The sequence below is a fragment of the Cardiocondyla obscurior genome, linkage group LG13 (assembly GCF_019399895.1).
Source record: "Cardiocondyla obscurior isolate alpha-2009 linkage group LG13, Cobs3.1, whole genome shotgun sequence".
NCBI lineage: Eukaryota > Metazoa > Arthropoda > Insecta > Hymenoptera > Formicidae > Cardiocondyla > Cardiocondyla obscurior.
Window position 1 is genome coordinate 3189875 of NC_091876.1, and position 27281 is coordinate 3217155.

The following is a 27281-nucleotide window of genomic DNA, read 5'->3' on the forward strand; positions in this document are numbered from 1 at the left end:
CACGACGATATATCGGTGGCGATGGAGAGAATAAGAGAGAGAGAGAGACAGAGAGAGAAAGAAAGAGAGAGCAGAGACCAAGACAAAGGAACAACGAAGGGCAACCGGAGGCGTACAAAGGAGGGTAGCAGGAAGAAGGAAGGTGCAGGAGGAGAGGCGAAGAACGAGAGAAAGAGAGAGCGAAAGCTGGTGATAACGTCGCGGTAGGGAGAGGGCGACGCGGTGGAGGTGGACGGCCACGGCGGAGAAGGATACGCGGAGTCGCGGAGGACAGGCAGGCGAGAGGATAGGCACACGCGCGAATCGATTAGGTCCGCGTCGGCCATTTTGTTGCCGGTTCACCGGGAGGCGAGTGGAGGCGTGGAGCCCGGACGGCGTCGACTCCGCCGCGAGGACGAATCGTTGGTTGTCGCGCGCCGCTCTCTCGCGTTCGATAGGAACGCCCGAAGGTGGTAGGGAAAGTTATAGGGGTCCACGGCGAAGGGTTCTAGTGGGGGACCTGGTAAACGCGGCACCGCGGCGTCCGAGCGAGCGAGAGGGTGGACGAGCGAGAAAACCGGCGGCGCGGACAGTGGGGATCCGGCGGTCGAGTTCCGGTTAAGGTTGGGTCGGATCCTCCAGCAGACTATAGCGAGACGCCTAACTGGCAGTCAGTGGCTCCCGGGGCCCCGTGTCGTCAGTCTCGTCGGGGTAGTTTCGTGCAACCGTGCCGTCTCTTTTTCCTTTCTCTTTCTCTCTCTCTCTCCTCTTTCTCTCTCTATCTCTCTCTCTTTTCCTGTTTCTCTCCCTCCCTCCTTCCCTCCCTTTCCGTCTTCCTCTCGTCGCCTGCTTTTTCTTTCTTCTCACCTGCCCCTTCCCGCCCCGTCGACCTAGCGTCCCCTTCCTTCCTCTTCCGCGGTCTCTACCTTTCTCCGAACGTCTCGCTCGGCTTCTGCCACAATAAACGTTTCTTTTCCTCGCTCTCGCCACTGTCTTTAACCGTTCGCCTAGTCTCTTCGATAACGAAGTATTCGGCCGCTCCGTAGCGCCGTCGAGTGAGAACGTAATCGTGTCCGTGATCCCGAGAGAGAAACCGGCAGAGGAGTGTCGAAAACGGCCGCCGAGGTAAAGAGATGTTGCCCGAGTTGTTTACCGCCGTCGCTCGCGTCCACGATCCTTATCAACTTTGACAATCGCATGAAGCCTCACGGCGGATTCGCCGGATAGATCTCACGACTCGCAGCGAGTGCGCGCTGTACCACGAAGCAGCGTGACAACACGACAAACCCCCCTCGAGGAGGAACTAGAGCGAAAGAATCGAGCCCGGTGGAAGGAGAAAGGACACGGCTGGAAATGCCGGGTGGACCGGGCGATCGCTCACCGAAGCGGGCGGCCGTGAAAATATCGAGAAAAACAGCGATTTCTAAGTGAACTTTCAACGAGGGCGAACCACCTTCGCGCGAGTGTCGATTGAACTGGACCGGTCGGACCGAAGCCGGAATAGAACGCGAACGTGCCGGGGAGCACGCTGACCGCACCCGGATCGACGGAGTTGACGCGAGTCCGAAATCTCCGTTGCCAAAGCCCCGGTTGTCGAAGCTCGCTTCCGAACGCGTCGCGCGCTTCCGTTTCGATAAGAGAAGAGAGCATAATCCCGGGCACGCCGGTTACGCGCGAGTTACGCCGAAACGGCCTCTTGGAAAGATCCGTACTCTGTGTCGAACCCTGATTTGCCTCGCGGCGAGTAACCCGGGCATCTCGAGAGCGGCGGGCCGCAGTTTCACGGATTTAAAGGGCACGGCCGGTGGTCGGCGTACGAAGGCTTCAAGATTGCTCGCAAACCGTCGCGCGAGGTGCGCAGGAGTGGCCGAGCTGCGGAAATAGGGGCTGCCGGCGTTATGCAGCGGGTGGGCGCACCCGGGGGGCCCGGGCCCATCGGCTTCCAGGGCCCTCCGAGATCGCTGAAAATCTCACCGGTCAACATACAGGACGAGCCCGCCGATCCCACGCAGAGTGAGTACTCGAGGTCTTTCTTTCATCTTTTCTTTTTCTCGTTTTTAACGCAAGTTCGAAACGCACACCGTTTTCTCTTTTCTATTTTACCGGAACGGTCAATCGGTTTACGATCTCGTCAAGATTATTTTCCGTCTTCTATCTCGCGCCGTTTGATCGAGCTCAATTTTGAAAAGCTCGGGTACCGAAAAAAGACACCTCTCGACAAGCGTGAAATAAAATCTACGCGCTAATAAAATAGACCCTAATTATGTACACGGTAGAAACGTTATTTTATGCAGATTTCGTTGATTAAAAAAATTATCCGACGCCGCTCGCAAGACAGACTACTTCCCATGATTTTTATCTGCAAAATTTGTGCGCAACAAATCGCTCTAATTTTTGCAAGCGCGGGCGTACATACGCAATAAGTGAATAAAACAACTCTCGATTAATTTTGATGAAGCAGATAATTTTACTCGATGAAAAGCGATTTTTTTTTAAATTCTAAAGATAATCGTTTATCACCGTCAGTTAACGACAGCTCGTGTGTTCGCTACATCGCCGCTGTTTAAACGTTTAAAAAAAATCCGATCACTTGCCAATTAGCTTAACACGTCGCCTCGGTTCTCGCGCGCGTCGCGTAATTAGACGGTCAAATAATCATCTCCGCGTATCCATTATTTCCGCGTCCACGTTGTATCGTAAATCGAACGACAAGATACGTTAAACGTCCGGCGTTATAATTACTTGCACATTTACAAATCATTATTTATTATTTAATCAGCGTTCGTTCAAATATCCCGAAGATTTTCAATCGTCGAGGCGGCGACGTAGCTGCTTTTACGACTCGAGCTTCGCCGACGCATCGAAGCGAACGCATCGAACAACGCGCGGCGTTCGACGTTTGGAATAAAATCTGACAATCGACTTTTACCGAGCGACAGCGGATACCCTGATCGGTTTTGAAACAGTAGAAAGAAAGAAAGAAAAGAAAAGAAAAGCGCAACGGCCGCGATGCGCACGTTTCGGACGATTAAAACTGATCTCTGGCGCGAATCGCGCGTAAATTCGAGACCGAATTGCAGCGAAACACGACTGCGTCTCGTGTCGCGATTTTCTTGACGACCTCGTTCCGCGTCGCGACGTCGCTTGCACCGTCGCCCGATCGTGATTGCCGAGAAAATCGCGCGCGCGTCTCTTAATCGTCGCAGGTGAATAAAATCCTTTTGTCGCGCGATAACGCGGCAGTTAAAGTCCGCGTGATTTATGAGCGGCGACGCAAATCGTTAAAAAGATCGCGACTGGCCGCGGGAGGGAAAGAAGAGGGGGAGAAAATCCCGGACGTTTTTCGAGCAATTTGCAGCTAATGAAGCGCACTCGTGGTAAATAAACCTTGGGGAATCGTCCATTATCGATGCCGCGTATCGTCCGCGTATTTTCCGACGTAATATTGACCGTAAATCAAAGATAGGCGGTTGCCGGAGGGACAAGGGCGGCGAGCAAAATATGGGAGACCTTCTAACTTGCGTAGAGATTCGCGCAATTCGAGATAAGTCGTCGATTATATCTCGCCGGTCAAAACAATCGCGAAAACGTTGATACGTGGTCGAAGAGAGCACCCTGTGCTCGTGTGCGCGTCGCCGATCTCGTTGGAACTCGCCGTTAATTCGACAAAAATTTTCGCGGCATACGCCTACCTTGCGTCAAGTTGCGTGTGCGTTGTCGATAATGTTAATCCACGATGCAAATTACGGCGAGCTGCGTCGCTCATTCAGCAGTGAAATTCTATCGTTCGACCGTGTATCCATTACGCTATCGAGGGAAAAAGCTTTTGATAACGCCGAGCGTTCGCGTTCGTAAATTTCGATGACGGTGAGGTTGAAAATTAATTCGCAATTATATCGTTTATTGAGTTCTGGCCAAGAAAATTTATGTAACGTTGTCGAGAATAATAAAAAGGAGAAGAGGAGAGAGAGAGAGAAAGAGAAGCATTCTACTTGATGCGTGCGCGATAAATGAGAGATTCAACGAAAGAGAGGAAAATTAAATTTCGCTATCCATATTCCGCGATTACGAGCGTGGAAGTTTTTACTGCTGGAATTCGTAATGAGAATGTCCATAGTGTTGTCACCCGCCCAACTCGAGGAACTTACACGGCGGAGTCGATGATGCCCGCTCGTGGGCATCGAGCTCGACGAGCATTTTCCACGTGCAACCGGCGCATCGTGTGCTCATTTATTATTAACGGGAGTTATCGCATTTTCATAATCGGATACATGGAATATTCAACGGCGCGAAACGATTCGCCGATGATTTTCTGTAATTAAATGTTACAGTGTTGCGTTTAACACGTGTTTTTCGCGCGCGCGCTCGTAAGCGAGCATGCGATCCAACGAAGTCGCAATTATCGCAGGGGTAGGCATTTAATATCAGCCGTGTTTATCGCTTATAATTATTGCGACGCTATATTATTCGCGAGTAAGAATGGCGAGTGCGAATGCGTCGGTGATAGGATCGCGGCTCTTTAATTTATGCCCGCGATTAATTCGATAATGCGTTCAATGAGACGGATGAATAATTAAGTCGATGACCGCGCGCATGCTGAAACAGTCCGCGGCATTCGCGGACAAAGAATAATTAAATTCGCACGAAACGTGGAGCTCGGGGATGATAATCTCGACGCCGATCCGAGTTTCGGCGTGAAAAAGGCACCGAAGATAAACCCCGCGCTTTCGTCGTTTGGAAGCTAGAGATGATCAGCGGCACGGTTTTAGGAATTGAACCCTACTACTGGACGAATTTCGGGAAATAAATGCCTGGCGACGGAGTTCAGATTACTATCCGTCGAATATTTTTATGATAATTCCGCGGACGTGATCGACGGATATCCGAAACGGTAAGTGTTCACTTGAAAATCGAAGTAAAAGCTGCTGCTTATCGCCGGCGTTTAAACCCTGCCGATCCGCGCCACCTTTTCCTCCCGTCGCGGCGAGATACGGTTTAACGTCGGTTTTAATTAACGGCTCGTACATTTGCATGATTAGACCCTGGAACTGAGTTACGCGACATCAGCATTCCGCGCATGGGGAACGACTGCGACGTTAACGCTGGGATTCCCTCGCTCGGCGACGCACATAATTTTAATCCCCGCGACGTTAAACATTTAAATGCCCCCGTCTCCTCTTCCTTTCTTTTTTCCTCCATCCTTGAGACGCGCGCGTGCGGTTACATTTGCGTATCGCTGACTCGTAATAGTTGTAATATACATGTCGCACGGCGCGGCTGAAATAAACGTGCATTACGCAATTAGAGCGAATGCACGCGACGTAATTAGCGGCGTACAATCTACAACGTTTAGTTTATCGAACGTTTTCTCCATCGACGAGGTGCCACGAAACAATAACCGTTCCGATTGCCGTGGGAGGGGGAGGGGAATCTTCGACAATGCTCGAAATAGAGAATTTATCTGCTTCAGGATCCCGAACGACGGACCGTTCTGACGGGCTCTAAAAATATTATCTCGGAGTAGCTTTAAATTTTGAGGAGGACTTTTCCTGGGGAGCAGCACAAGGTTACGGAGTGCAATAAAATTTTATATAAGAATTGTTTAAACGGACGTTAATTTAGTCGTAAAAAAAAAAGAAAAAACAAAACCGGTGGAAATTAATTCGCACGAAGCAGCTTAACATGCTCGTGATTCTCAACGCATATGGTTATTCGGATTAAAAAAAAAAAAAGAAAGAGAAAAAAAACGGAATGCGTGCGATGTTAGTTAAAATACAGTGTCGCGGGTATGTAAATGTACGATCTTTTAAAATTCGAAAACCAGTTTTGCGTATCGCGCCTTTTCCTCAAAGTGATCGGCTGCAACGGGCGGGCTGATGTTCGCTGAACGAGAAAACCGGCATGCCACCGTTATCGGCGACGCGAAATAAAGATCCGGGCTCTCAACTCCGGCGTCTCGCTAATCCCCGATTGTTTGTCTGCACGCGGGCCGCACGACGTCGGCGAACGATTTATTTCGCGCGCGTGAGAGGAGAGACGCGTGCACGTTAAAGAAGCGGGGGATCGGCTTCGGTGGAAATCATCAGCCGATTAGAGTGCAGATGTTCTCATACGGAGATTACGAGGCCGCTTCCACCCTCCGCGCGGTGGCATCGCACGGGGTTAGGCCCGGCAGGGGCGGCGGAAAGTGGATATAACGTCATAGGGTAGGCTTGATTGAATTATCATGAGTGTTTGCGGAACGGCGGCCTGCAATTGAATTAGACGCGGGGCCTTTTCTATCGAGGCGCGTAGACATATATCAGTGTCTCGACGTGTTCTTTCCCCTCCCCCCCTCCCTCCCTTTCTCTATCTCTTTCTCTTCTTCGGGAATAAAATTACAAAAATCACTTATATTTTCTCCTCGGACATTCCCCTTCGATATTCCGAAGAACGGGATTAACTCGAATAAGTTGGCGAGCATGTAAAAATGGGCTTTTTCAAATTAAAAGAACCCACCGCGTCGAGATTAAAAAAGAAGTCACTACTTTAATATTAAATATACGAAACTATTTTACGACTATTTTATTTGTTGAAGTAAAAATTAGCATCGTCTGTCCATTGAAATTCGCAGCGGATTTAAAGAGATTCGAAAATCGATAAAGTAGCCGATAGGTGATCGCGCGGAATTATATCTGGCTTCTTATCGCTGAAAACCGAAATCAACGCGTGTTGTCTCGACGGTATCGCGATTCTCGTAACAGTTATCCTGACTAACGTGGGGAGAGCCGCGGCCGTACGCAATCACTCGGTACACAGACTTATCGGCGAATCGGGGTGATTTTTCGCGAAGCATACGACGAGAAATCGGACGCGTTTCACGGTTCAAAGACGTACCGCTTGTTAGAGAGTAAAAAAAAAAAATATCGCGGACGCACCGAACAAGACGTCTGATAACGTTTCCGCGACTTATCGCGCGGTCAATTGATTAATCGACCAACCGGCGTGATAAAGATCTCAACACCGGTATCCGTCGTCGATGCGTGACACATTCTCGGGACCGCGCAACTTCGACGAGGCTCGCACTTCGGCGCCTGAAACGCACGGCGATACCGATCTAAGTTCGCTCTCGTGGCGATAATCGCGACGGAAATAAATCTGATAAAAAAGACGATCGAGCACACGGAACAGCGATAGCGTATCGATCCAATTGTTTTTAAAATAGACCCGAATCGACGGAAATAAGTAGTCGTTCCGTAACCGATGACGTGACTTGTCCCCGTGTGCCGTAATAACCGTAATCGCGGGGAACGAATATCGGTGTACGTTTACAGGAAGCGGTATGCGCGATTGTCGCGTAAAGGCACGCCGTCGCAGCCGTTTCACGGGGCCATTTGGTCATTGTTCCGGCCACGAGACGGACCAGAAGGCCGCAGCGGATCGGGTCGAAGACGCCCCGGGTCTGGCGGCGCCCGGCGCCAGACCCTTCGCAGTCTCCGGTTTACAACGCCGAGGTATCGGACGTAAGGGTCCTGTGTTTCCCGTCATTAGACCCCTCTAACGAGAGGGACCGCTGCCCGAAAGCAGCTCGAGAGGGCTTATCGCGGCACGGCTCGTTTTATAAAGAAGCGTGGATCACCGCGCGCGCCCGGCCGCGGCGCGCAGCTTGTCAGCTTTATCGTCGCTCTCGATCTTTTCCCGCCCGAATGAATTTTCCGACTGGTAAAATTGCAACGGGACTCGCGACCACCTAGCCGCAGACGGGTCACGGCGCCCTGGTTCATGCATTTTATTTGCGCAATGAACGTAAGTAAGTGTGTTCATCTCTCGGACTGTAAAGGAACGCGGATGGGCATTCCGTTTGTTTGCTCATGCCTGCGGAGGCACGCGTCTGTCCGTTTCGACAGTTTTCAGCGTGGCGAGATTTGCACGGCAGGGAAGGCCGCGAAGTGCCGGCCAATGTTTGACGATTTCACGGCGGGGGTTTTTCGGCGGCTGTAAAATCTTTACGCCTTTCGCACTTTTACGCGAGAAGAAACCGATAATCGGGATAATAATTATTTTGTTATCGTGTTGAATCGCTAAGTTCTTTTCATGGGATCTTATCGTTTGATAGTTTTGAACGAATATCGTGATGGTACGGTAACATTTTCGGAGCATCGCGTTAATTAATACATGTATGTATAATAATTAATATCAGTGGTTAACTATTGCTCAAGGGAGACGCGGATTTTGTATTATTAATATTGTTTTATGTTTTTAAATATTATATTATTTTATATGACTTTAATAATTTTATTTTATTGTACAATTTCCTATGCCGTTGAAATTTGAACGCAATTAAAAAAGAAATAAAAACTATGGGACTCACCAGTCGATGCGCAGCAGCGGAGTTAATTCAGCTACAATAATCTGTAACAAATAAAAAAAGAATTAAATTGTAGATATCTCTACATTCATTGTTTAGGAAAAGAAAACATTTCTACATGATTTTAATTAATTTTTTAATGAAAAAGAAATTTAATTTACTTGATAGCAAAGCAACAAAGGTCGTAATTTTTTCAAAACTGATTCTTACCCTGGGGTTGCTCCGCTGATGCCCGATGCCCTTCCTGAGCCTGGTCCTCCTCTCAGCTGGGACGTGTCGAGTCCTCCTTCCGCGCACTGGACACTCGCGAAAATCGCGACCGGGTGAATCTACAACCGCGAGAAAAATCACACGTCCGATTTACTACACGGCACTCCCGGAGACGACCGACGAACCGGCTGCGGTTCGTATTTATCAATTTCAACGGACGGTACAATAATTCAGCTACGATAATCTGTAACAAATAAAAAATTAAATTCTAGATATCTCTGAACATTCGCTGTTTAGAAAAAAAAACGTGTACGCGTTTCTAATTCATGTTTCAATTAAATAATAAAAAAAATCTAATTAATCGTAATCCAGACAAGCTAGTAACGTGTTAAGAATAAATGAAGCTTACCCCAAGGTTGCTCCAGCGACGCATGTTGCTCATCCTGAGCCTCCTCCTCCTCTCAGAATGTCCCGAATGTCCAGGATGTCCGGGTGTAGTCCTCCTCTGAATCCTCCATCTGAAACAAAAAGAGAAATCTAGGGTTAGCATTTTTCAGAATCACAAGCCCCAAGTACATATGCTGCTTTGCGTCAAGTATTTGCTCACCGGATAGTCTACGCGTAAAGATTATCGATTACGAAGGCCAAATCACCTCGCGCAATATTTTAATTCTATTGTATTATTCGGCGCGTATTATTTACAGTCGACTGAGCGCACGGCGCGCGACCGTTCGTCCGGCCGCCCGGCCGATAAACACGACGCATTCCAGCGCTATACCTCGCAATCACCGCGCACCCCGCCCGCCCGCCCGCCCAATCTTTTTCCTCTCGTTCCGAATGCAGCGATAAACGTTGTCTACCGAACGTGTCGCAGGCTCTCGTCGATCACAGCTCGCCTCCCTCGACCTCCGACCGACTAATCGGCGAGTAAAACTTTCGTACCGAAGCAAATACGCAGTGCGGACAAATGGGGATATGACTTACTTCGCACGGCAAGTACGGCGTCACCGGTGTTCTCCGCGTACGCAGGATTAATCGGGGAAGATGAATCGCTCCAGATTACGTGCCCTGACCCGCGGAATATGCGTAATTCTTGCGACACGTACGGAGCGTCTCCTGCGTACGTGTTAGATGGTCGGGCGCCGAGACGGGAAAGGAAGGGGAAAATGGCTACCGCTCTCGCGCAACCGCGCACCTGTCCCCCCCGCGCCTCACCTTCGCTGCCCGTGCTACTCGTCCCGTATATGGCACCACGATGATTTTAATTTTATTGAAATAAAACTGATGCAACTTTGGGGTTGCTCCGCCGAGGTTCAACGCTTTCTCTGGGTCTCCTACTTTCCTCAGGACGTCCGAGATGTTGAACCGAATCCTTTTTCCAGGCAAACTACTCGCGAAAATGTTAATTAAAATCTATCTCACGACTCTGGACGGCACTGGCGGTTATAAATTGTATTCTTGTCTCTTTTTTTTTTTTAAACTTTATTCTTTAATAAAATTGTATTTTTTTATTAAATGTATAATTAGATTTTAACCTAACACAAAGCAAATAAAATTCTAAAAATTAAAAGAACGAGCGAGAACAATTAACCTTTCAATTATTCGCTTTATCCCTGATTCGTTTCCCTTCCGATAAAAAAAAAAAAGAAATAAAATAACGGAGCTGGGTGGGTGAAGTGTCCATCGTGCGCGAGGAAAGTTTATGAAAATAAATCGACCGCGATTCTCATGTCGCATCGAGACGCGGGGTGGATCACCTGGTACAAGACCGGAGGGATGAGGTGCGACCGACTCGGAGTCGCACGAATTAGAACCTGCTCGCCGGCGACGTCGGGGCGCCGGGTGGACGCGCAGGAATGCCGGCCGGACTGATAAAAGCCACGGCCAACACCTACATAAATTTCAACGGGGGATATCTGAGGACTGGCCTTTTCGTTCATTTAAACGTACGCCCTAAATTTAGTGCCGGCCGCGCGGTGCCCCGCGTATCGGCGGAGCGGCGCCGAGGATACCGCGCGCCCGGTCCAGCGCGCTTGTCATCCCTAGTCCGGGGACGTCGCCGGTGGGATGCCGTTCAATTCCGGACGATTAGGACCGTCATTATTTCAATAACTCAGGCCGGGGTCCCTTTCCGAAAAAACCTCGTACGTCTTGGGCATGATGGATCTCGGTCCTCCCTAATGTTCCTCCGAATTTACGTGTGAACGTAACGCGTCAACTTTCCTCACTGTGCGGCTGATATTCCTCGAACGAGGACCCGGCGCTGGCGAACCTTTTATACGCGTGAACGCGCGAGGAGCCGGCGAGATTCAAGTCGCGTTTCTGCGTCCGAGAAAAAGCGTTGAGTACGCACGGCAACGTTTCCCGGTCATTGTCGCCGGTGCCTCTATCGTAACGGACAGGTGTAACTCGTCGTGGAATTGCTCCGCGGGCCGCGCAACGCGAAGACGATTTCTGCATTCTCTGTAGAACAACGCGACGCTGCTCGCAAATTTGCGCGCTACTTTTACCGTCGCCTTCTCCTGTTCTTTTTTTTTTTCCTCCTCGCCGCTAAAGACGGGCCGACCCGTACGCACTTACGCGTAGTCCCGCTTACGTGCGTGTTCGTATATGCGTACACGCATTCGCGTATATTTGCGCGCACGTTCGCCGGCTTGTAAGGCCGCGTATCTTGGGCGGCCGGACGCTCGAAAAGCGGGCCGAAGAGAGGCAGCGGCCGCACCGAGCGCGCTTGTAAGGTGCATTCCCCGATTCCGCTACGAATACTGGCCGGTAAAAAAAGGGAAATAATTAGCGGAGGTGTTAATGAAATACCAAACGAACGCCGTGGGACACCGGGTCGGCGCCTCTGAACTGCCAACCAGACATCCTCGACACAAACCCCGGCGCCGCTTCCCCCCTTCTTCTCCCTCATCTCCCATCCTCCCTCGTAGTAGCAAGCTACTCCGAGATATCTCCTTGTTCCTCTTTTCTCTCCTTCTCGTTCCTCTCTCTCTTTCTTTCTGTCCCCTCGCCTGTGTCCTCTTCTTCTTCGCCTTCAATGTCTTACATTTCTCTGCCGCATCCATCTACATCTTCAAATTATTTTCTTTTTTTTTATTTTATTTTATTTTTATGTACTTTATTTTTTTCTCGTTGTCCTATAGAGAAATCTCCACATTTCTTTTTAACGTTTTCTTCTCCTCATCTTGAAAATAACGAGCTTAAAAACTCCGGTCTGCGATTTCCAGCGTTTTAAGACGAGCGAGTCGTAGATTTTGCGCTTACGGGGAAAAATTACAGTCGTTGGAAATAACAATATTAGATATCGCACGAGTGAATAATATTATCTTTTATATATGTTACGTATTAATGGGAATTGATCGTAATTGCTGTAACGACGTCGTGTTAAGATTTATTGAATATATTATGTAGACAGAAATACGAATGCAATTTTCATAGATATTAAGTATTCATAGATTCATTTAATTATTAACAGAAGGAAATCTACAAATTTAGACTCGCGCTTGAATTATAAAGACCAAAGATACGTCGAAGATATGGATATGTAAAATACCGCTTAAAAATTCATTATCTCGTAGACAGGTAACGACGTCACGTAATGACACAAGTGCTTCTTAAAAAAAAAAATATATATAAAAAAAAAAGAATAGAAAAATTATCGTGGTATTTGCCGTTGCAATTCATGATCTACGCTTCAACCAAACAAAAGAATAATCCGCCACCCACGTGCGGTCGGTAGCGAGGTGCTCGAGAATCGCTGTAGTCGTAGGTTTCTTTTATCTGCAGAAAATGAAGAAGGCGAGGGGGGAGGAGAGGGGGGCGAGGAGGAGAGCAGCGGCGTGAGAGAAAAGAGTGGACCACCTTGCCGCATAACATTACTATTCCCCGGCGTGTTGCGGGGATCGAATTTTGCCACCGATCAATCGTGACGAGGGCCAGGCAGCATCTTTATCGAGAGACGCGGGCTCCTCGTTCATGCACGCACTTCTCCCTCGCATAAATTATCGCGTATCACGGCCCCGGCCGGGCCGTTGATACGCTCTCAAAACTTTTTCTAGCCGCTCACGACGGCCGACGCTAAAAAAGATCTCCGCCTTTCTCCGAACTATGGGCCCGCACGAATCCTCCCGTCGAACGTTGCATATTTAGATCTCACTTCGGGACTCTCGGTCGACACGAACGTTGAAGCGTACGAGCGAACGTACGTCTCATTTATATTTCTCATTTCGGGACTTGACGAGGTTTTTTTTGGAAGACCCGAAGGTACGAAAAGAACGCGTTTTGGATTAAACGTCGTTAGCAAATCGTGTGCGATTACGTTGAACGTAATTAAGACTCGGTGCCGACGATTAATGTTAATTGACGCGTCTTATGCGGATGCAACATTGACAGAGGATTAAGCTTCTATCCGTCGTAATTGGATAGTGATCGTGATATGGTGATTCTGTCACATTACGTGAAGTTTCAGGTACGAATTGCATATTACAATCATAATCTGTCGACCGGCTAATTATTACTTATTAATGTCAACGCGACGTGATCCGCGCTAATAACGCTGAAATGAGTGGTCACTAAAAATTCACAGCTTTTCGCGCGAGAGAAAAAGAGACAAAAGAAAAAAAAAAAAACTGTCGCGAGCTAAAATGTCAAAATTGCATTAGAATTCAATTTATGGATTCAGTTTTGCAATCAGCGCAATTAATCTTCGTTTTCCTTTTTTTATATAATGGAGAAAATTCGTTCCGCAACGTGATCATTTAGTCAGCTTAATAATCGAGCAGCAGCCGAACGAGACAGCGATAATTTCTTAATTCTCTGCGATTTGTCAAAATCACAGATCTTTCTAACGGTGAACAGATACGAAAGGTCGGTGAAATACGTTCCCGGGTAATTCCAGCACCGGCGGTATTAAATCATCCGCGCCCACGTGAGCGAGACGTGTAACGAAACAGCGACAAATACGCGATGGTATCTGCCGGATGATTTCAGAGCACCCCCTCGGAGAAAGGGGGGACACACGGAGGAGTGGACAAACCGGGGGGGGAGGAGGAGGGGGGAGAGAGAAGCAGATCGAGTCGAGCACGTTTGCGTAGTGCAGAGGTGCCGCGGTCGTGCGCTTCAGCTCGGAGGATCCGATCCCGAGATACGAGGCGGTTGTCGTCTCTGGAAGCTAATGGGATGCCGCCGACACTCGCCTGCTCGTCCGAGTCCCTTTGACTCCGGCCGACCTCGCCTTCGCGTCCCGCCGCCGTTTTCTCGCTCCCTCGTCCCTCCCCCCCCTCTTCTTTTTCTCGCATCAGTCTGACCTTATCCGCCGCCTGCTCGGGGAATTTTCACGGTGGTCGCGAGATTCTCTGCCGCATCCGCCGCGCCTGACCGTGGCAACGTGAGATCCGCGTCCCTCCCGCGCCACAAACTCGCGGATCCGCGGGACGCACAGGATCTTTCGTTTCGCGATAAAAAAAAAAAAAAGAAAAGAAATGGAATTACGTTGCCATTGTATTTTCGAAACTCGATGTCGTGGTAAAGACAAAGTTTCGCGAGCTATTCCGTGACTTTGACCTATTTTCGAAATCCACTCTCGTATCGGCATTACCACCGCGGTATCTCCGAAGGACTATTTGTTTTGTACTATCGTTAGAATACTTGTACTTCAGATAATTCGTTGTTTAAAAAAAGTTTTCTTTGTTAAAAATTATTATTATTTAGCACTTTTACGCGTATGTTTATATTGTCATTTAAAAAAAAAAGAAAAAGAAGTTAAATTAGACAATGGAAAATGTTTTTCAATGCGTCATGTAGAAATTTTTTTTTTCAAAAAGCTCTTTATAATTACGCCTAATTAAACTGCAATGAAGGTGACTTTATCTACGAGAATATAGTTATTACACACCTATTAACGATAATTAACGTCTGTTTATATTTATCAGTAGATAAATGGAACTCGATGCGCGAATAATTTTCATTTTTAGTGACGATAAAGACGTGAAAATTGTAGTAATAAGTAAGGTGATTAAAATTAATTTGTCATCATCTATAACTAACATTTATGAATAAATTATAAAAAAAAAAATATCCACAAAGTTACGCAACAAAAACCGTGCGTCATATTAATGTCCTCGCACAGCATTTCCCACGCACCAGCATACGACAAACGTAAAACATCTTTCAACGCGAAAAGCGCTTGTTTTCAGAAACGGTGACGTATTTTACGTAACGCAGATCGCACAAAAAATATATCCTGCCGTATTTAATATAATATTAATACCCATCCCTCTCGTAATAATACCGTACGAGTTTCGTGAAAATTTCACGCGAGTATCGACGCCCTCCCCGCCGGACGCGCTCGGAGGATCGGCGTCGCGAGGAGAAAAAAAAAAAAAAAAAAAAGAAAACGGTCCATCGAGCGAAGCGGACTCCGCGAGTTTCCCGGCGGCCGCGCCGCGCCACATCAGGGCGCAGAATCCGACGTGGCAAACGCCGACCGACCGCGGACGGTCTCGTTGTCGGAGCTCTGGGCGGAGTTCCGTCGGCGAGATGTGGACGCGCACCGCCCAGGAGTCTACGCCCATGATGATCTCCGACGCACCTTCGTTGGCGCACTCCTCTCCTCACGCACTCGCATAACGTGACGTGACGACGCGACGCGCCGCGTCTTGAAGGAAGGAAACGCGTCGCGCGCGCGCCCGTCGATTTCCGATCTCCAGGCGGCCTGGTCCTTTCGACCGAGTTCCAGAACCCCGACGCGAGCACCGTGAAACAGAGGCAATCGGAACACGCAGATTTATTCTAACTCCAGGTGATCTGATTAGCGGTGCCCGTTTTGCTCCATGCGCATATGTGACGCTCCCGATCTTCTCTGGCGTTACAGATCAAGAGCGATTTCGAAGAATCCTCTCTCTATTTTTTTTCTTTTTTTTTTTTCTCTCGTTTCGTCGCGGCGCTCACGAGTCATTTTCTCCGGGTGTTGCCGGCCGTGAATCATATTCCCGTTAAGTAGATTAACTTAACCGCGAGCTAGCTTTTCGCGTCGCTTTGATGCTTTTTCGGGATGTGGCTCGCACGTGCACTGTCCTGAGTTTGAAAATGACTGGACTGCTCTTTTTGACGTTAAACATTAAAATGTCAAATTTATGCAAAACTGATTTGTATCGGCGATATTTATTTAAATGCGATAAATTGATCGTTTTAATTATATTTCAAAGTTTAATTACGCGTCTCAGTAATATACGTAGCATTACGGAAAGCTGTAAATATTTCGGCGGGATAATTTCCAACATGTAAAACAAATTTCTCTACATATTATGCGTTATGTTGAGCGTTATCATATTCGCGGTTGTGCTATAATCACACGCGTTTACTGTCTTTTTTTTTTTTTTTTTTTTAATAGAAGCTTTATATGAGATTTCTTTAATAAAAATGTGACATATAAATTATTTACTCTACATAAATTTTTTCTACACTATTCTTTCATGGAATTTTAGCAGAATTGAATAAATGATAAAAAATTAACGCATTCCCGAATTAAATTTCACCGAGACGTGTCTGTTTCTTGCCTTCATTTTTACTTGTACCTAAAGTAAAATAAAGAAAAAAAAAGAACTCAATTTTTTGTTTCTTTCTTTCAACGCCTATTCCCTCATCGTTTCAATTATTTTACATTTGTGTCTTTCTTTTAATTAATCATGTTAATTTTTGACAAAAAAAAAAAAAAAACTAATCCTTTTAGGATGCAAATGGACACGTGAAATATCTTCGCTACCTTTTCGATATGATTCCATTGTGTAAGCTTTATCCGCGAAATCGCTGATAACGCGCAGTTGTACGCAAAAGCGACGACAGGACGAATCGGCGTATTGATTTTATTTCCGTTTGTCGGCGTCGCCGGCTAGTGATGCCGATCACTATTTCGTGGCTAATACGTAACTAACGAGTGGTCGTTACGATCGCCGATAAGATCAACCGATCGCACGTTACGTGTTTCAATCCGAGATCGCGTGTCATCCGTGAAATACGTACGAAATATCACGGCGGCGTTTCCCTTTGTGCTTTCACCGCGGGCGTGTGCCAAGATAACACGATTATTATCTCCCTCAATATCGGCTTCTCTTCAAAGAACCGACGGAACGAGGACGAATTTTTACGAGAAATACTCTTTCGTATTTAGAAAACTGAAGGACTTACATTGCGAACCCTTTAAGCTTACATATGACTTGGACGATTATTAATTCGCTTGGAAAAATTAAGTCATTTCGAGGGACATTTGCGCGTTTCTCTCTTTCCCTTTTTCTCAAAGCCGACCCGAATGTTTGTGTTTCAGAAGGCAGGAGCTCGCTCTGCGTTGGCTGCGGCGGTCGAATCCATGACCAGTGGATTCTAAGGGTAGCACCTAATCTGGAATGGCACGCGGCGTGCTTAAAGTGTGCCGAGTGTCAACAGTTTCTGGACGAGAAATGCACCTGTTTTGTGCGGGACGGCAAAACTTACTGCAAGCGCGATTACGTTAGGTAAGTCAAGTCAACGTCTTCTTTTTTTTTTTCTTTTTTTTTTCCAAGAGAACTTTACGCTAGAAAGTCGAATAAAGAAACTTAGAAGAGGTTGTTCAACCCTAGCCGCACGAAACGCAAAGAAAAGAAGAAAGAAAAAAAAAGAAAAAGGTTCGGTTATACGGGTTCCGAGGGAGCCTTCGATTTTTTGAAACGAAAAGATCACGTACGACGCTTTTATCCTTCGGTTCGCCCGACGCCCGTGATTAATACCTCGCGATTACGAGAGCGACAAAATCGCACGATGACGCGGTGCGTCGAGCGGGACACTCGTCTCATCGTCCGACGGTTAAGTGTCGCTCCTTAACGAACGAATTCCACGAAGAGGCGGAACAAGAGGCACTCGGGAGAGGTCCTGGCCTCACGATCGCGGTGCAATATGGTAATTAATGCAAAACCGTGCCTCTTGTCACTGCGGCCGCTACATTCTCCGGCGACACGCGATACGCTCTTTCCGATACGCATTTGCAAACGCTTGGATTGGAAGGTGGGCAAGGGAGGGAAAAAAAAGAAAAAAAAAATAAAGAAAAAGAGGAAAAGAAAGAAAAAGAGGAAAAGGAAGAAAAGGAGAAAGAGACATCGGGGGAGGGTGGGGGTGACAGGGTCGAGAAAGTCCAGGATATTTTTATCCGCGTACACGTGGAGTGCCACACGCACACACACACACGCATGTATGCGTACACGGACGCACACACACGTGTCCTCGCTGTCACTGTCACGATGTTGCGTGCATTGGCGCGTGTAAAAAGAAAAAAAAAGGGGGAAAAAAAAAGAAAAGAAAAAAAGGTGCACGCAATTATATTCGAGAACTCGCGGTAGCCTAATCTCACAACTCGACGCAACGAAGTCGATGTGTGGACGTTGATCGACACCACTTTGGCTATCGCTAACACCTCGGTCGAGGCCGTCGGATTCGTCCGCGACGGCCGGAGAGATACCGAAAATTTTCCCGATCACGGCGGATGCTGAAAAATTATCGGGCGGGAACGTTACGAAAGTTACGGGGATAAGCGGCTTGGGGATTAAGCGGGTTTCGCCGACTTATTTTCGAGGCTGCGAACGAAGGTTTTACATATAACAGATTTCTTTCCTCTCGTTGATCTTCGCGAAGACAAACGCGAAGTTAATTTTGCATCGGTGAAGTTCGAACCCGAGACTTGGGTATTTTAATGGGAATTCACATCGCGCTTATTTTACAAATATATTCTCGTTGCGTCTCGCGGTAAACTCGTTAATTCGCGGTTTGCTAAATCTTTCACGGGCCAGGGCTCGTATATTGAGATAATTAATACGGAATGCGCGTTAAGAGTAAAATGTCTGTTACCCGATTATTTTTCCCGAAGACTGTGGTACTCGATAGCAATCTATATCTTTTCTATTATTGGTTTTCCGTTCGTTCGACGGTGACAGAGTGACGGACGTGGCTTAATAACATGTTTAATCGAGTCAATTAGCATAATTGATTCTATAATGCTTACATTCAATTTAGCGCTGTGTTCGCTAAATGAATTGAAGTTGTTGTACTCGTTTCGCTGTTGCGTCATTTTCGACGTGGTAGAAATGAGGACATGAATGTGCCAGAAATAAAAAAAAAAAAAAGAAAGAAAAAGAAGACGTTTCTCGCACGCGCGGAGTTCTCTTTCTTTTCATTTCTTTATTTTTTTCATCGCTCGCGACGCCGATGCCGCCAAATAACCCATCGGCACGAATTCGGGCTGGACCAAATATTTTTCTCCGTTCGAGCCGGCGGGTTTATTTGCGCTGATCCGTCGAACGTCGGGAACGTCGCAGTAACTCGAGGAAGACTGGCGTATCCGGCCGCGGACTCGAGCGACAGCGATGACGGCCGTTTGTTGTTGCTGTCGCTTACGTTCAAAAGTCGAAATTACCAAAGTAACTCCTCCCTCCCTTCCCTCCCCCTCTCGCACGTTCTTCTGGGTGTTCCCGATGTCAATTTTCAATAGGCGTGCGCCAACAATCGCGAAAGTGCCGCGATTATTACGTACGAATTAATCACGTTGTTGAATAACATCAGAATTTACTGCGGCGCGTTTACGAGTCACGCAATACACGCAGTTATATAATAATAAATATAAACGGCTCTCGGTGCGGACGAAGAAAGTTTCCCTGATTTTGGAAGATAAGAAGCGCCGATGGTAACAACAGAAAACGTCCGCTGCTCATCAGCTCAATTAAGCGACGGGCGGCTCATCAATCTCGCGTTACATCGCCATTAATTTTACTCGCATTACCGCTAACTTTTTTTTTTTTTTCCTCCCCCAATTTCACGATGTACGTTCGTTATATGCTGTGCACGTGTGATCACAGTTTATTTATTGCATTTGTCTGCGCGTGTGTGGATGTACATGTATAAAAAAAAAAAGAAAAAAAAAACTAACTTTCGTCGTATTGCGAGAGAGAAATAAATATACAACGCGACAATAAAATCACTTTGGCCCGATTTATGTTTCTCCACTTTGCATTTATCGGATTTAGAACGGAGCTTTTTATTTCCTGCCAACTAAACATGTTTACAACCTGCGCGATAAAACGAGGCGCAAGTAAAGAATATGCATTTATAAAAAAAATGAAAAACGTTAATATCGCGACGAATATTTTTTTTTTCTCTAATCGAGCCACTAAGGCACCTAAATAAATCAATCACTTTTGGTGATTTATTTGTGTATTTAATTAGTAATTAATTACGCATCTCTCTGGTATTGCAGGTTGTTCGGTACGAAGTGCGACAAGTGTAGCCAGTGTTTTAGCAAAAATGACTACGTGATGAGAGCGAAGACCAAGATCTATCACGTAGAGTGCTTTCGTTGTTGCGCCTGCATGAGGCGATTAGAGACCGGCGACGAGTTCGCCCTGCGACAGGACGGCCTCTTTTGCAGGCACGATCACGATGTTCTCGAGGGAGGAAAGCACTGCACCGGGGCTGCCGGTATACCCGGGAGCGAGAACAACAACAACGCCTCCCTGACAAACAACAATCACCATCTTCACCCGAATGACGGCTCGATGTCAGGTGAGATCGCGCTTAAAGACTCGGCTCGTTTCACCTATCATTCGTCTCGCGGGAATCTCGTCTCGTGCCGCAAGACCTCGGACGTCTTTGAAAAAGCTATATTACGAAATTACGCGCCGCGGAGGTCGCCTTTCGCCTAATATTGTCTCCCGCTATTTCGGTTTCTCTCTCGTAACATCCTCGTACTTCGATATCGTGTTTGTTATCGCGATTCTGAGATTATATTGCCCTAGCGCCCGCGCGAAATGGCTAGGTCCAAGCTCTCCGACGTGCGTCGCACTACGGGACGACGGGATACGTCTGTGGATTATCGGGCGCGGTCTATCCGTGTTCCCAAATTTACAAAAGGGCGGCCCGCTCGAGGGTAAGCTCAAAGGACTCTCCTATGTTGTGTTAGGCTCACGACGTATAATTAGGTGTTGATAATTGAAGCCGTTAAGACCCGTAAAGGCTTGACCACTACCCTCCTACACGTCGGGATTACACGGGCTTAATGTCTTGCAGCCTGGCATAACGCGCGCACGTTTACCCGGCCGGACCCGCTGCCGAGAAGAGAATTAACTCGGCCGTGCGAGAGCCAAAATTCAGACGTTACTATCTAGCCGCGTGTAAGATAGCACGGGATTGGCACCGGCGGCAATTTAGAGCGAGGAAGACGGTAAATAATCGATGAGATTGACGCCACATTGGTATTAACTCTTTTGACACCTCGCAGCTGGAGGAGAGTAGGATCGCAATTACAGCTTGCTAATTTGCCAAATCGATTAGTGCGTCGATGATAAATGATTAAGTAAACACCGGTGAGTTACGCTTTAACACGTGATACAATCACTAGAATATTGAACAAAAAAATTATAATAAAGTGATTTAAAATATGACTACTTGTCGTTAAAAATTGTTTTTTTTTTCTTTTTTTTCTTTCTTTGTTTTAATTAATCTAGAGTTAGATTAGAAACGGACAGGCTTTATAATTAACGTGACACAATAATCGAAACGTGAAAGGAGACCGCGACGCGCCTACGACGATTGGCTACCGTTTATCTGTGGAGTCTCTCGAAATGTAAAGGACAAACGTCGGCATAATTACCCGATATACTAATTTTCACCGCAAACAACTCGTGTGCGGCAGCGCGACGTGCGCACGTCGTCCCGTGTTTGTCATTGTGATTCGTCGTTCGAGATCGTCGCGCGTGAGCGTCGTTTCCCAGCGCACGAAAAAGTTTGGACCACCTCGCACCGACGGTAGTGGCCCGGCTCGTCTTCGGAACGTTCCCGAGGTGCCAAATGTAACACCACCCTGCCAACTACTGTCGCGCATAACTACGCACGATCTGTTTCCTCTTATTCGTATCTTCTCTTTATTAGCGTGCCGGGGATTTACCGCGAGTACGATGCACGAACGTGTCGCCGGCGTTATTAATAGTTCTCAAATTATGGTAAGCTTTAATAAACCGCTCGCTTTCGATTCTCGAGAAATAACGATCGCGATCGCGACAAATGACCTGCGACATTTCGCTCAACTTTAATCCCATTTTATTGCTTTATTAAACGACGTTCTATTGTAATAAAATTAGATTCTTTTTTTCCTTTCTTTTTTTTTTTTAATTTATATTTTATATGTATAATTTGAAAATTTCTGAGGATCGCGTATCTAAGCTCATGAATTTTATTACTTTTTACGGATTATGTGAATTTATGTCTTGATTGTAGCGCTCGCCGCTTTCTTAGGCGTTAAGAGGATCAAATTTATTGAGATACGGATTATTTACGTTTAAGGAAATGACTTTCCGATACGTTTGAGCATGCACGTCGCAAAATATATGGAGAAACGAAACAGTTGATTAACATTTACATGTAAAAAAAAAAATTAATTAAAGTACGTTTTTTTAAAAGATCATACCTTTTTGCAGATGCTTGAAATAATTTTCCTCTTGAACGAAGTGCTCTTCTTCGTCCCCGTACCTTTCATTCTTTTTCCGGAAGGTGTTTTCAATCTACGCGATGCGATATAGCCGCACGGATCCCACACGATCGTTTTTCGAAGGTCGAGAGTCTGTTCACTCTTCTTATCGTCGTGCCGCCGTGTCAACGCTGGTTTCATTCTCGCTTATGCCAACCGAGACCGCTATTTGGTTAGGACACAGAAATAGGATTTCGTTTGTTCTCCTGTAGTGTACTCTCGTTGACTTTTCGTTTTCCCGCTGGCGGATCTACTAGATTTTGAGCGACACAGGGTCCGAAGCGTCGACGTTATCTGGAATAAATCAATGAAATAGTCAAAATTATTGATGGCTCATCTGAACAACGTGGAGTAATCTTAAATTAATGCGCTGGCTTTGTGTTCTCATTACATAGTAAAGACGCGTTCAGCACTCGTTTTATGTTACTATTTTAATCGTTATGTATTTTAATCGAGCTATTTAGACAGAACTTGGTTTTGCTTCCGACTTATTAGTTAAAGTCCGATATAATATCCATAAAAATTTTTGTTAAACTACGACGGCTACAGGAATTTAGAAGGCGGAGCGGATCCTGACTGAGCGCAATGCTTTTTAAACGATTAGGCAACTTGTTGCGAATGAAAAGAATATCGCGCGTCGCGAATGTTTTGCAATTGGATCCAAGGCCGCTTAGCTGATCAAGGAATCGCGCGAGGACGGGATCCGCGTTTGCCCGTCGACAATATTGTCTCTGGACCGTTGTGTCGAGTGTCGTGCCGCGTCGGTGCCTTTTGCTATGCTCCCCGTTGGTCCGCCATGCTGGACCAGTATCCGGATCTCCCATTAGCCAGGCACGGCCGTTTTGCAAGACCGGTTGGAAGGATGTTCGCGGCCCCGGAATCGTATCGCGCGCTCACGCACCCTCCTTCCATTCCGTCCACCTCATGTCCAGGACGTTTCGTCTCGCGTTCCACGAAGGACCCGGAAGAGTTGGCGAGCACCGGACGATTTACAGATTTAACGTATTCGCGCGTCCCTTCCTCGCTGCGACACCGCAGCTGAGGCAATTCGCGCGCTTACATCAGTTTATTGCCACCATAAAAATGACGACATCTTCTCGGACCTGTCTATTAGATTAACTGATTAGCTTTGCGCGAGAAAACAAAATCGTTTACGTTTGCAGATTCTGGATCTGAGAGCGGATCGCATAAGGCGGGTGTCGGCGGCGTCCGCGGTTCCGGCAGCCACAAAAGTGGCGGCGGATCCGACGGGAAGCCGACGAGGGTACGCACGGTCCTCAACGAGAAGCAGTTGCACACTCTAAGAACCTGCTACGCGGCGAACCCCCGACCGGACGCTCTGATGAAGGAGCAACTCGTCGAAATGACTGGACTAAGTCCGCGCGTGATCAGGGTATGGTTCCAGAACAAGAGATGCAAAGACAAGAAGAAAACTATTGCTATGAAGCAGCAAATGCAGGAGAAGGTAACGAGCTACGAAGTCGCCCATTTCATTTAAGCCGAACATGTCAATGATTATTATAACGAAGTAGATTGAAATAATAATTATTTATCTAAAAATGTTTTAATCTTAGCAGTTTTTTTAACCAGTTTAGCTGTTTCGATAAATGCGACGCTGTTTATTATAAATATTAAAATTTAATTTGTTAAAGCAGAAACATTTGTCAGAATATCATTTCTTTTTACATGTTTAAACTAATTATAAACTCCTATGTACATACGCACACTGAGAAAAAAAATTATTTAATTAAAACAAATATTTAGTTGCATACGTTCAAACAAATGTTTATTTAAAGTGAGCAAAAATACATTTACATTAGTAAAATCTATTGTCCATTTTAATATATTTTATTAATTTAAATATATTTTTGCTTACTTTAAATAATTAATTTGTTTGAACGTATTTAATTAAATATTTTTTTAGATTTTTTTTTTTTCTCAGTGCACAGTAGATATTTAAAGTTGATCTTACCTTATAAAACGAGACGCTGATATTTCGATGAATGATCTAATGGAACCAAGCGCTTTTTATTTCAGGACGGTCGTAAATTAGGCTTCGGCGGCATGCATGGCATACCAATGGTTGCCAGCAGCCCCGTGAGACACGAAAGTCCTATCGGCATGACGCCCTTGGAAGTTCAGGCTTATCAGCCGCCATGGAAGGCGCTTTCGGAGTTTGCGCTTCATACAGACTTGGAACGGTTGGATCCCAACGCGCCGTCGTTTCACCATCTGGTGTCCCAGGTAACGCGCCATCTCTCTTTCTCTCTTTCTGTCTCTCTAGAAATATAAAAAAAACAACAGTTAATCACTATCTAAATTAGAATGCTAGAAATTGCCTTTCTATCTCTCAAAAATTCAAGTTATCAAAATACTTACAGATGCATGGCTACGACCTGCACGGAGGACCACCGGCACAACTGGCACCTCCGCCAGGAATGCTCGGTGGACCGATGAGCGACGGTGGAGGTGGTCCATTACCGCCCCCGGGGCCTCATCATCCAGGTGGCGGCGGTCCAGACATGGGTCAGCATCCCGATAGCACCGACAGCTATGTGACTTATGTCGAGAGTGACAGTGACTCGTTTCACCACGATACGGGAAGTCCATAGTGTCGTGCGAGGCATGAACTCAAAACTATTACGCCCTCGTCATCCTTTGCTTTCGTAGCGACTCTCGTCGTGGTGCTCGCCGTAACGGTGAGATGCCTGCAACGAAGAATATGAAGCGACCGTGAAAAATCGAGGTGTACGGTGATATACAGATATAGGAGAGGCAACACGAATACCAAAGCGGATGTCTTATCGATCTTACGATGATAATCAAACGGACTCGTATCGCAATACCAAAAGTGGCTCGGAACTACCATGATGAATACGCTGAAAATGACACGGACGGTGAGGGGAAGAAGGGAGCGGGGGCGCAACGTCGCTGTCTTTAACGTACATGAACAATATTTTCGTTTAAGCTCTAAAAAAAAAATAATTCTTTTGGAATGCTACGAACATTTACGAGGCCCAGCCGTTTAATCATTACAAAAGTTTCGGAAAATCTTGTCAAGCTTGAAGAACCTTAAACATCCTGTATATCAGTCTATCGATATAAAACCAGATCCTGGCGAGATTGAACGTTATTTCGTGCCCGATGATTTTTGGCTTCTGATAAACCCGACGTTCTGCATGCTACTATCGTTCTGCTGAACAATCGCGTTTACCTTGTAACGGTGAAAATCTCGCTGTCTGTGCATAATTATATCAATTTCGCTGGAGATTTGTAAATGGCTTGTACGCATGTGTCATTAACTGCCTGTATATAAAAAAAAGGAGATACGATTCGATATCCAGCTGAAGATACACTGTACATAGTTGCTACTCGCTGTAAATCTCAGCAATGTTAAATCATGATGTACTCAGGCGCAAATTGTACCGTAGAATATTAATGACGGAATAATATACGGGACGTATCATAACGTGTGAAATATATTTCAGGGACAAATTAAATATTTAAAATAATTAAAAAGATCCATATAAACGCGCTCGACATCGTTTACTTTAAAGTAATAGTTGTCTTTCTATTTTTATACTAAATTATTTTAGAATAAATCTGTTTAATTTTCGTTAGAGTTTGAAGAACAGTTAAACCAAAAGATATTCGTTATCTTGCAACATTACGAATTTATATAAGGTTTTGATTTTTAAATTCTTTTTATATTTTTAAGATTCTGAATTCACAACCTGAACTGTATGCCACATATTATGATACATCGTATACAGACTTATGTAGGCACCTTATATTTACATTGATAATTGCATTATTCCAATTATGTTAAGTTTCGCGAAGACAGAGATATAGTCTCAAAAGGATTGCAAACACCATATAGCGTTTTATTTAATCACTTTTGACGACAAAGTTGCCGTTATCGCCATTAATATTTTTTATTAACTTTCAAATTTGTGTGGCAGGCGAAAATTGTATTCGTACAAGACACACCTTGGTTTGTTAAAAGATGGATTGCGCTAAGTCACAGAAAAGCACAAGGGAGCGGTGCTCCTTCGTTTATACTGAACATTAAGAAATTGCAAGCGAACCAATTAAGAAAAAAAAGAAAAAAAAAAAAAAAATTATGTAATATATTTATCTAATAATATTTTCGTCTCGATTCCTGTAAAGAAATACATTTAACTCTGTTTTACGTTATTTGTATTTCTGCAGATATTTAATAGTTTACTTGGTTCATGTATAGATTTGAAATCTATTCGATTTTCGTGTCTAAAATAATTTAAATCTTTATTTTGTATTTGAATTGTTATCTAAGTCCCGTTTTCAGGGATAAAGAATGCTTTAACGCGTCTTCTTTTTTTTCTTTTAATATTGTTTCTTATATACTGTTGTACTGATAATGAAATTAAGAAGCGTAATAAACTGTGTGTACTTGAATTAAACCGAATTGCGATGACGTTAAAACGATGTTAAAATAGCGTCGAGATGCTCTCAAAATAATTAGAAAAAAAAAAAATTAATGCCGCCACAACGTTATCTTAAAGTCATAACTTTTTTCCGCTTGAGTATACATATAATATGATTGTTGATTAATTATTCATTAGCCAAAAGTATATGTATAGCGATGAGCATTTACATACCGCTGTATGCGTGGCCAAGCAATTCCAAGTGTAAGACCGTTGCACACCGCTCTCTTGTACCAACGCAGCTGAAACAAAAAGAGCAAAATTAATAAAAAAAAAAAAAAGAAAGCGAAGGATCGTGTACATCTGATATTTCGTAATTCGTTCAAGCATCTTCGAATTTGTATCATATTTCTATACTGGCACAATATATGTAATAAACTGTCGAACAAAAGTACCTCCAGTGAGTTTCTTTTATTCCGAAATTTTTATACTTTACTCCCGCAAAAAAGGCGCATCAAGATGGAGTAGCCGCAAATTCTAAATTGTAACGTACGAATATACCTATATGGTATTAAGAGTAATTACAAAACCGTTCGGTGATTCTGACTTTAATAGAAATCTTACTCTAATCGTTTAGCGTTGATTTCGAATGAAAATGAAACGAGATTAAGGAAAAATAGCTTACAATTTAAAAGTTGAATTCAATCGTATCGAGCTCACTCCTGCTCACTCCGACCAAGTTCCGATCTCCTTCTTCTTCTTCTTCGTTCTACGGCGCTACCAACTACTGAAAAACGAG

The 27281-nt window shown here is 45.5% G+C and overlaps 1 protein-coding gene across 2 annotated transcripts; it reads left to right on the plus strand.

Annotated features, from left to right (window-relative positions):
• Positions 1–26936, plus strand: Tup (LIM1_Isl and LIM2_Isl domain-containing protein tup). 2 transcript variants are annotated; one of them, XM_070665585.1, is made up of 6 exons: positions 1–1992; positions 16860–17046; positions 19812–20116; positions 23240–23541; positions 24099–24320; positions 24458–26936. In XM_070665585.1, the coding sequence occupies exons 1-6, from the start codon at positions 1878–1880 to the stop codon at positions 24686–24688; spliced, it is 1362 nt and encodes a 453-aa protein (XP_070521686.1). In that variant the 5' UTR covers positions 1–1877; the 3' UTR covers positions 24689–26936. The 2 variants fall into 2 exon arrangements, with proteins under 2 accessions (XP_070521686.1, XP_070521689.1); XM_070665588.1 differs by having other exon boundaries at positions 7–1992; positions 24114–24320.
• The last annotated feature ends 345 nt before the right edge of the window (positions 26937–27281 follow it).